Source organism: Rutidosis leptorrhynchoides, chromosome 1 (genome assembly GCF_046630445.1).
Source record: "Rutidosis leptorrhynchoides isolate AG116_Rl617_1_P2 chromosome 1, CSIRO_AGI_Rlap_v1, whole genome shotgun sequence".
In the NCBI taxonomy this organism is placed as follows: domain Eukaryota; kingdom Viridiplantae; phylum Streptophyta; class Magnoliopsida; order Asterales; family Asteraceae; genus Rutidosis; species Rutidosis leptorrhynchoides.
The window spans coordinates 578,152,245-578,164,028 of NC_092333.1; the positions used below are offsets into that span (position 1 = coordinate 578,152,245).

General features: G+C 36.6%; 1 protein-coding gene across 1 annotated transcript; it reads right to left on the reverse strand.

Moving 5' to 3' along the window:
- Positions 1-2,197: 2,197 nt before the first annotated feature.
- Positions 2,198-9,539, reverse strand: LOC139845532 (heat shock cognate 70 kDa protein-like). The gene is made up of 5 exons (XM_071835787.1): positions 9,477-9,539; position 8,409; positions 4,197-4,319; positions 3,864-3,888; positions 2,198-3,818 (listed from the first exon to the last, which is right to left on the reverse strand). Exon 5 carries the CDS (start codon positions 3,788-3,790, stop codon positions 2,198-2,200), a length of 1,593 nt encoding a protein of 530 aa, XP_071691888.1. The 5' UTR covers positions 3,791-3,818; positions 3,864-3,888; positions 4,197-4,319; position 8,409; positions 9,477-9,539.
- Positions 9,540-11,784: the final 2,245 nt, after the last annotated feature.

Genomic DNA, 11,784 nt, shown 5'->3' on the forward strand with positions numbered 1-11,784 from the left:
CAAGTGCCGCGTGCTTGGTATAGCCGCATTGACAGCTACTTCACAAGTTCAGGGTTTAGGAGGAGTCAAAGTGAGCCCACACTTTACATCAAAAACCAAGGTAACTCAGACACTCTCATTATTTCCTTGTATGTCGATGATCTAATATATACTGGAAACAATGAGAGGATGATACAAGAATTTAAAGTAGACTGGATTGATGCGTTATTTTCTTGGTATCGAAATCAGTCAAGAAAATGAAGGCATCTTTATATGCCAAAAGAAATATACAGAAAATCTCCTGAAGAAATTTAAACTATATGGTTGTAAAACCGTAACCACACTACTAGTTGCAAATGAGAAGATGAGACAAGAAGATGGATCGAAGAAAGCGGATGCTTCAAGATTCATAAGTCTCATTGGAAGTCTACTATATCTAACAGCAACAAGACCAGACATCATGTACGCAACGAGTCTGCTATCCAGACTCGAAGCTTCATGGATACACTGATAGTGATTGGGCAGGATCGGTGGATGACATGAGAAGTACTTCCGGATACGCATTCACTCTTGGATCTGGTGTATTCTCATGGACATCAAAGAAACAAGAAACGGTGGCACAATCGTCAGCCGAAGCCGAGTACGTCGCAGCCGCAAACTCAGCTAATCAAGCTATATGGCTAAGAAGAATACTAGAAGACATGGGCGAGAAACAAGATGAAGCTACAAAAATATTCTGCGACAACAAGTCCGCGATCGCGATGGCAAAGAATCCAGTGTTTCATGGTAGAACAAAACACATTGACATCAAGTATCACTTTCTGCGAGAAAGCTCAGCCAAGAAATATATTGAATTAAAATACTGCAAGACCGAAGAGCAGATTGCAGATATTTTCACTAAAGCACTACCAAGACCCAAGTTCGAGTTCCTACGCAACATGCTCGGAGTAACACCGAAAAACATTAAGGAGGAGTGTTAAGATACTAATGTTTTTCTATACTAATCTAGAATTAAAAGTGACATTAGATATTAATTATAAGATATTTTAGAAGAAGTTAACTAGAAGGTGATAGAAGGATAGCTAGACAAAAAAAATCAGAAAATTCTAGATAAAAATGGAAGTCTCCATTGAAGCCTATAAATAGGCTTGATGCCTTCCAAATTGTATGTAAAAAAACACTAAACACAATTTCAAGTAATAAAAACTCACCTTTCAAATTACAAAGTCTTCATATACTTTTTTTACTAATTCATCCACTCATAACATTAAACTAATATAAACCTAATTATCACATTAAATTAATCTATACCTTTACATTCTCACAATAAGTTTCTCAGTTTGCCCAAAAAAAAAAAATATATATATATATATATATATATATATATATATATATATATATATATATATATATATATATATATATAGGAAAATTAACTTTTTCGGGCATTGGTGGAAGAACTTACGAAATAAACACAGATATCATCAGTATATGGTTCCATACATACATCTGCATTCTACAACTAAACTATAATTGATACTGCTCTGATTATCTGAAATCATAAACTTCATTGTCAGGATCAGGTGGGTTACCTGATAAAAATTCACAACACAACTAACCAATCTATTGAATTCCACACTTGCCTTGATGCAAAATTAAATTATTCTTTAGTTAACCAGATTCACCATCAACTTAAAATATCCAGTAAACATCTATATATATGACTGCCAGAATCAAAGGTGAAAACTGTATTTTTAAAATTCCACTTAAAGTGAACCAACCAATAATAATTGGCTACAACCTAACTTGTTGATGTTATTGAATACTTCATACCAAGTTGGAATACAAAAGAGTAACATGGATCCAAAACAAATCAGACCAGATGATGCAGTAATGAGTAAATTGGTAAGGAATTAAAAACTTATGCAGTAGAACAAAAAGACATCAACTAACTTCCAAATCAAAAATAGGTTATACAAAGGAAAATATTTAGAACATCACCAAATAATAGCAATTAAAGGAGAAGTGACTAAAATTACCAAACAACTGAGGCAGTATAGTAGTTGGTGACATAAAAGATGAAGATCAAATCTGATCATAAAAGATGAAACAAATCCCAAATAAAAAAAAAAAATAAAAAATTAAAGGTTCATATGGATTCTTAAAGCATCACGAATCATGTACACTGGTACATGTCAATGAAGCTCCCTTCTCACCCTTACATAAACGGACCAATTATTGCGTTGAAGGCACATTCCAGTTTCTTCTTCTTTTCTGCAACTGCAATCACATCAATTTCTACTAGTTTATATATTTCAAGCCACACCATTGCACCCGCGACCAAATCATCAATCTTCCTTAAATTTTGCGGACTTAGCATCTTCCTGACGTTGTCATCATTCACTCTTCTTTTCATGAGATAAACATAATACTCCAAATCGTTATAGGCCTCCACTTTCTTTCGGTAGTTTTGATCCTCAACTTTGAATTTTTTTGCGTCATTCAACATCTTATCAATTTCTTCCTTTGAAATACTTCTCTTACCATTGGTGATTTTGACGTCGGTCTTCTGACCAGTAATCAGTTCCTCAGCAGAAACTTTCAAAAGACCATCGACATCAATTTCAAACTGAACCTTTGCTTTTGCAATACCCCTAAGGGCTACAGGAATGTTATGAAGAATAAATTCACCGAGATAAATGTTGTCTGTCACTTTACTTCTCTCTCCCTGATAAACCTTGAAATAAAAATTACTTTGGTAGTCAACAACTGTAGTCACCGTACGCTCTCTAATAACAGGTATGGGAGTATTTTTTGGGATCATAACACTCATGACGTCTCCTACAGCATGATAACCAAGTGAAAGAGGGGTGACATCTGACAACGTCAATTCTTGAACCATTTGATTCCTCTTACCACTAATTTTTGCAGCCAAAACAGCTGCACCATACGCAACAGCCTCATCAGGATTGACTGTCTTGCACAAGTCTTTACCTTCAAAAAATTCCTGTAACATTTGTTGAACCTTTGGAATCCTTGTGGACCCACCAACCAGTACCACCTCATCCACCATTTTCTTATCCCATTTTGCATCTTCAAGACATTTATTTACAATTTCCATACACTTATTAAAGAAATCCATATTCAACTCCTCAAACTTAGCCCGAGTAATTTTTGCTGAAAAATCAACGCCATCATACAAGCAGTCAACTTCTATAATAGTAAAAGTTGTTGAAGAGAGAATCCTCTTTGCTCTCTCACAAGCCACTCTCAGCCTCGCTAATGCTCGTGGATTCTTGCTAATATCTTTCTTTTCTTTCCTATTAAATTCCACAACAAAGTGATCCATCATTTGATTATCAAAATCCTCACCACCTAAATGAGCGTCACCACTAACACCCTTAACCTCAAACTTCCCTTTATTAATGATAACAAGAGATACATCAAACGTACCACCCCCTAAGTCAAATATAACCACATTTTTTGCACCGGCGATTTTGGACTTCTGGTCCAGACCGTAAGCTACAGCTGCTACAGTCGGTTCACTGATCAAGCGCAAAACATCAAGGCCAGCAACAGTAGCTGCATCTTTAGTGGCTTGTCGTTTTAAATCGTCAAAATAAGCGGGCACTGTGATTACTGCAGATTTCACATTGTCATTAAGGTGTCTATCAGCTATCTCTTTCATCTTTGTTAGCACCATGGATGAAATTTCTTCAGCAGAAATCAGCTTCGTAACACCCTGATACGTTACTTCAATCATTGGCTTACCATTATTTCCTTCTACAATCTTGAAAGGCCAAACTTTCATGTCAGTCTGTACGCTAGCATCAGAATACCTCCTTCCAACTTTCATGTCAGTCTGTACGCTAGCATCAGAATACCTCCTTCCAATTAGTCTTTTAGCATCTGCAAAGTTCAATAATCAACACATGTTATAATTAACTATACCATATGTTAATTAACCTTAACGGACATTCCAAAAAACAAGGAAAAAAAATAATAACATATATAAGTTGCAAACATGCTGCAAAAAAAAAATTCCGCTATGTACTATTCCTGAAAGTGTTTTTAAATAATTCATTGGTACTAGTAGTATCAAGCCATCGATAAATACTTTTTTTACGAATCAAACTAACCACTTCCGTTTCAAATACTCGTACTAAATAAGTTTTACGTAACTGAGACGATTAAATATATAATAAAAAAGATTATACCGAAAACCGTGTTTGTAGAGTTCCTGGTGATTTGGTTCTTTGCTGCGTCACCGATCAAACGATCAGAGTCAGTAAAAGCAACGCAAGAAGGAGTGGTTCGATTGCCTTGTTCATTGGGGATGACTGTTGGAAATAGGAGGTTATGTATATTATTTGTGGAAGAGAGGATTGATGATTTAGATGTTTGATTGATCTTGAAGGCTTTGTTTATTACTTGATTTGCTTTGCTTTGCTTGATTACAAATGAGGGGTGAAGCCCTCTATTTATACTACTCAATGGAGTAGTCTAGAACTCTCCATCATCTACTTATATCTAGATATTTTCTAAGTATTATCTAGATATTTCCTAAATATTATCTTAGATATTTTACAAGATGTTTCTACACACATTCTACACACTTTCACTACTAAATATTACAAGAAGTTTCTAGATATGGACTACAATCTTGATCCATATACTTGTATACTTGCAAGCCCATATCCAAAACACATAGCCCAAAATCAAGTTTATTTTTCAACAGCCCCCCTTAAACTTGATTTCGTTACTCCGAGCATATTCCGTAATCTCTGAAACGTCTCGTGTTTTAGAGGCTTTGTGAAAATATCAGCAACTTGGTCAAGTGACTTCGCGTACTTTATCTGCACCTCTTTATTTGTAACACACTCCCTTATGTAATGGTATTTTGTATCGATGTGTTTGCTTCGATCATGGAAGACTGGATTCTTTGCTAGAGCAATCGTAGACTTGTTATCCACATATATCTCTGTAGGTTCCTTTTGAAAAAACTTAAGCTTATTTAGTAACTTCCTGAGCCATACTGCATGACAGGTGCATGATGTTGCTGCTACAAACTCGGCTTCACAGGTTGACAGAGTCACAATGGGTTGCTTCTTCGAGCTCCATGTGAACGCTGTATCTCCCATACAGAACACGAAACCACTCGTACTCTTACGATCATCTATGTCTCCAGCCCAATCACTATCACTGTATCCAACTAGTTTAAAGTGATCAGAAGGTGAATAAAACAGCCCATAGTCAATCGTACCTTTGATGTAGCGAAGTATCCTCTTGGCCGCCTTCAAGTGATTTATTGTAGGTGCTTCCATGTATCGACTTACTAGTCCAACTCCGTAGAGAATATCTGGCCTCGTGCAGGTTAGGTACCTCAGACTTCCAACCAAACTCTTGTATTGTGTTGGGTCCACCAAGTATCCTTCATCATCTTTTGACAATTTGAGATTGCAATCCACCGGTGTGTTCATTGACTTGCAGTCATTCATCTTAAACTTCTTGAGCACCTCATTCGCATAACCTTCTTGGGATATGAATATTCCTTCTTTCTTTTGTTTTACCTCGATCCCAAGATAGTAAGCCATAAGTCCAATGTCGGTCATCTCGAACTCCCGAACCATTGCTTTCTTGAACTCCTCAAACATTTTGGGATTACTACCGGTGAATATCAAGTCATCCACGTATAGGCACACAATCATAACATCTCCATCATTGCTAACTTTGGTGTAGAGGGCATGCTCATGGGGGCATTTCGTAAAGTCATTCTGCTGGAAATACTTGTCTATCCTGCTATTCCATGCCCGAGGCGCTTGCTTCAACCCGTATAAGGCCTTTTTTAATTTTAGCACCTTATTCTCTTGGCCTTTCACGATGTATCCCAAAGGTTGTTCTATATAGACTTCTTCTTCTAAGTGGCCATTAAGGAATGCGGATTTGACATCCATTTGATAAATCTTCCAATTATGTTGAGCCGCAAGTGAGATTATCAATCTTATAGTTTCTAGACGAGCGACGGGAGCAAATACCTCGTCATAGTCTATGCCAGCTTGTTGACTATATCCCTTCGCCACCAACCTTGCCTTATATCTTTCAACTTCACCTTTGGAATTCTTCTTGGCCTTGTACACCCATTTTACACCAATAGCCTTATGTCCCTTTGGTAGTGTGGCAAGATCCCACGTATTATTCTTCTCGATTGCTTGAATCTCTTCGTCCATAGCAAGTTTCCACTTTTGGCTTTTTGTTGCGTCTTCATAACTTATTGGCTCACAATCGGCAAGAAGGCAGAACAATGATAGATCCTCCATAGGCTGGGTTACCTCATACAACTCCCTAATGCTCCTTGTGTGATGTTGTAGCCTACTTGATTCTCCTCCTGATGTTGGTGTCACTTCATTAGGTGTAGTGGTTGGAGTACGTGGAGAGTGCGGAGATGGTGTACTAGAAGGTTCTTGAACTTCTAGATATTCTTCGTTCCTTGCAGTACTTTCGAATGGATAAGGGAGAAAGTCGTAGTTCTCCTCTTCGGGAACATTCCAATCCCATGTTGCTTCTTCATCGAACACCACATCTCGACTTGAGATTACTTTACCGGTCTTGGGATTGTATAACTTGTAACCCTTCGAACTTGAGTCATAGCCCACGAATATGAGTTTCTCGCTTTTATCATCGAGCTTCGTCCTCTTCTGATCTGGCACATGAGCATATGCCACACTTCCGAACACTCGAAGGTGTGAGATGCCTGGCTTCCTTCCACTCCAAGCTTCAATGGGCGTTTTGTTCTTGACGCTTCTAGTGGGCGAGCGATTTGCTAGATAGATCGCACAGTCCACTGCCTCAGCCCAAAACTTCTTAGGCATCCTTTTGCTCTTTAACATACTCCGAGCCATATCAAGAATGGTCTTATTTTTTCTTTCCGCAACACCATTTTGTTGAGGTGAATACGGAAGTGTTAGAGGATGTCGTAACCCATTGTTGTCGCAAAATTCCTTGAATTCCTTGGATGTGAACTCTCCTCCACGATCGGATCTCATCGCCTTTATGGTGAGACCACTTTGATCCTCCACAAATGCTTTAAACTTCTTGAACATTTCAAAAGCTTCCGACTTCTCTTTTAGAAAATAGACTCATGTCTTTCGACTAAAATCATCAATGAATAGAAGAAAATATCTATTTTTACCAAAAGACGGTGGGCTTATGGGTCCACACACATCCGTGTAAATAAGTTCTAGAGGTTTCTTCGCTCTACTAGAAGCTTCTGTTGGAAAACTATTTCGGAAGTGCTTTCCTAGAAGGCATCCCTCACATATTTGATCCGGATGATTAATTGGAGGTAAACCCTTCACCATTCCTTTACTTGATAATAATTTTAAGCCTCCAAAATTTAAGTGCCCGTATCTCATGTGCCAAAGCCAAGAATTATCTTTGAAACATGCTTTTAAACATCTTGGAATGTCATGTTGAATATTTAGCATAAACATCCTATTCGTTGACATTGGCACCTTAGCAATCAAACCTCCTTTTTGGTCTCTTAAAGAAAGGGTACGATTCATCATGTGAATATCATAGCCTTTCTCTAAGAGTTGTCCAATACTCAGTATATTCGTCTTCATATTGGGCACATAATACACGTTAGAGATAAATTGATGCCTTCCATTTTTCAAGCGGATGAGAATCTTACCTTTACCTTTAACCGGGACCTTAGAGGAATCTCCGAAGGTGATATTTCCACTAATTACCTCGTCTAACTCCACAAACATGTTTTTGTCACCGCACATATGGTTGCTTGCACCCGTGTCGAGATACCACAAATTTGATTCTCCGTTATCTCCACATTTGCATGCTAGTAACAAAGTGTTTTTCACGGCTTCGGTATCTTCTTGCACTAAATTTGCTCTTTCTTGCACGTAATTGTTTGATTTCTCGCATTCCGAAGCATAGTGGCCAAATTTATGACAATTATAGCATTTGGTTTGAGAATTGTCATACCTTGGCCTTCTACTTGTGTAGCCTCTCCCGCGACCTCTTGTCGGGTGAAAATTTTGACTTCTTTCTTCATTTCTATAAGAACTATAACCTCCACATTTGATATATCCTTGTCCTCGTCCTCGGCCACGTACTTGACCACGACCTTGTTGACTCGTTTGATGAGTCTTTTCACTGCTCTCTTCCTTGAAAGAGAGTTTTGCTTGTAAAGCTTGCTCCAAAGGCTCCTTATTTTTCTTATTGAACCTCTCTTCATGGGCTTGTAGTGAACCCATGAGTTCATCGATGGTCATTGATTCTAGATCTTTAGATTCTTCGATGGCTACGACTATATAGTCGAATTTTGAATCTAATGATCTAAGAATCTTCTCAATGACTCTTACATCACTTAGAGTTTCACCATTCCTCTTTAATTGATTAACAACCGCCAAGACTCTTGTAAAATAATCAGAAATTGATTATGAGTCTTTCTTATTTAAGGATTCGAACTCACCTCGTAGTGTTTGTAGTCGAACCTTTTTCACCTTATCAACTCCCTTATAAGAATTCTCCAAGATCTCCCATGCTTTCTTGGCGGTGGTTGCACTTGCAATTTTCTCAAAAGCTCCATCATCTACACTTTGTTGGATGATGGAAAGAGCCTTTTGATCGTTGGTCTTCAATAGTTTTTTCTCCTTACTGAGAGAACCTTTTTCAGTAGGTTCCTCATAGCCTTCCTCCACAATCTCCCATAAGTCTTGTCCACCTAGGAAGGTCTTCATTTGGATGCTCCATCGATCATAATTATCCTTTGTGAGGCGAGGAAATGTGATGACATTGTTGGCCATCATCTTGTCGAACCAAGCTCTGATACCATTTGTAAGATCGCATAGCCCAAACACAATGTCCTGCAATATAAGCCCAAGAGTCCATCCTTTTCTAAAACCAATTGGTATTAGAGGGACTTCCCCTTAGACTTATATACATACATTTGTTTTTGTCTCCCTCCTATGTGGGATAGGTTTGCACCCCAACAATCCTCCCCTCAAACCGAAGACCACATCACCGAGCCTCCCCTTCAACGATACTCCCGCCATCTTATATCACCGGTCTCTTTTTTCTTTCACTTTTCTTTCACTACCGGGACACGCCTCTTATACCGCCGATCTCTTTCTTTCACTTTTCTTTCACCATCGGGACACGCCGCACTTCCACGCCTTGGGAAGGAAGACTTTCGATATAAGGCACCATGGCTCCATTATCGTTGGCAAACTGAGGGGTGTGCCATGTCGCACCGTGCGTTCAGGGGTGCGCCACAATCGTCCACCACATCGGGCTATAGCCTAGCTCTGATACCATTTGTAAGATCGCATAGCCCAAACACAATGTCCTGCAATATAAGCCCAAGAGTCCATCCTTTTCTAAAACCAGTTGGTATTAGAGGGACTTCCCCTTAGACTTATATACATACATTTGTTTTTGTCTCCCTCCTATGTGGGATAGGTTTGCACCCCAACAATGACTTCAATGCGATTGTTTTGCCAAACAGCAACGCATGAGTACGTTGTCCCTAAATCTATTCCGATCGCCGGTGTTTTTGCCATATCGCCTTCGAAAAAATACAAGCAGAGATAGAGGTTTAAAGATATCGAATTAAATATTACTCCTTATGAGGGAAAGAGAAAAAAAACAAGGTTTATGAAATTATAGTCACAGAAACGGAAAACTCGGTTTGCACAAATTATTTTACACCAATATATACTCCGAAGAGATACAGTTCGAAGAATCAAATATATCGAATTAAATATTATGAGAGAAATAGAAAAACTAGGTTTATAGTATTTGTAATCTATATTTTTTTTTTACCTTGATCAATTTTATATTTTAACTTTCAATCATGTAATATAATCAAGGATTTTTTATGGGTTATATGATATTTCCACTATTTCAATTGATAAATTCACTTAAAATACCTAAAATATATTTAAATGATGTATTATACTTATTTTATATTAGATTTATTTGAAAGTATTATTGAAATGGAAGATTGTATGAGATAAGTGTGGATCTATCATTTTTGAGTTTGAAAATATCACTACCTTTTTTTATACATAGCCCTTAGAACTATCCTATTAAAAAATTAAAACAAACAATAGTTGACTGTACATTAACAATAAATAGCCACTACATGAAAAAAAAAAAAACTGCTCATAAACTACCAATACTAGAAGACAATGCTCGTGTGTTTCACGTCATGATCCATATTATAACTCGTGGTTTGAATTGTTAAAGGTCGAAGATTGAAACTTTAGGTTTCATAATCAATAAGATAAATCTCAAGGGAGCTGTTAAGTTTTAGGCATTTCATGTTTAGAGTATACCATGTGGGTTTGTCAAATGGCTATCTAACCCCACCTGTTTGTATTGTATGTAGAATTGCTTATATACTTTTTTTTTTTTTTTTATATCATAAGAAATCAAGTTCGATTTAAGATTGTTTTAGCCGAATTAACATGTTGGCCCGTTAACCAAACACGAACGAACATGAAAACGACCTGGGAAATTACTTGATGAGGTTACCATCTTCTTATATTACATGGTCATTTTGATTTAACTAGTTTTGGGTCAGCCGCGCGATGCGGCGACGGACAACTTATTTTTTATATATAACATAGTTAGCGAATTTTTCGTTGTACACGGCTTATGTTTTAAATTAAATCATTAAACGTTAATAACCTTAACGAAATCAAAGGAAAATATATTTTGTAACGATAAGTAAAGTAAACATAATTTAAATATTGTAGTTATTTAATAGTAAAATGTGGAAGAAGGGAAATAAATTGTAAAGAAATAGAGGAGGAAAAAAGAATTGAAAAAAAAAATTTAATAAAAAAAATATATAAAAAAGTGGTAAAGGTAAAAAATAATAGAAGTAATTAAATATTGTAAGAATGAAGGGGGAGATTTGAAATAGTAATTTAAAACATTAAGAGGTGAAATATGGAAAAGTTTAGAAGAAATGGGATTGAAGAGTTAATAAGGAAAAAAATAAAGGGAAATAAAATGTGGTAGTTCGAACCCTTGACCAATCGTATAGAAAGGGACGCAAAAAACCACTCAGCCACTTTTAAATTTGTGTAAATTGTATGATATATAATAATTAACAATTAACAATTAATATTTTTGGAAAGGGTACTGTAAATGAATATTAACTTGGATTTGCTCAAATGTAATATTATTTATAATATATCATTTTATTCCATATATTGGTTTCAAACCGATCATCATATTATGATATTATATGAATTCATATATAGATTCTTATATCATTACAAAACAAATTAACAAAATTTATATCTACAATTAATATCAATCTATTTTAATCGGTTTCTACAATACAAAATGAGCTTCAATTCTCATTTTTACATAAATATTTTGAACATCATAAAGTATGTGTACTTACATCATGGTCTTATATTTAGTTTACATCAATTTTTAGCTGAAACTAGAAAAATGAGCCCGCGCGATGCCGCGGGGCCTTTGGGTTGCGTATTTATAGTTAACGGAGCGTGTTATAGGTGTGTATATGTATTGAATATAGTCCGAGGTATTGAACGTTTTTTTTTAGTGTCCGTTTCGCGTATAGTTAGTCCCGTTGTGTTCGTAGGATTTTTTTGAGTTGAACGGTGGGCTCGGAAAAATTTAACCCGCATCGAGCGAAAAGATAGGGCCCGTTAAAAATTCGGGTGGAGTTAGTTTTTTTTATTTTAATAAAATTGTATATTTACACTTTTTACCCCCAAGAAAAAGTAAGTTTGAGGGGTCATTGTG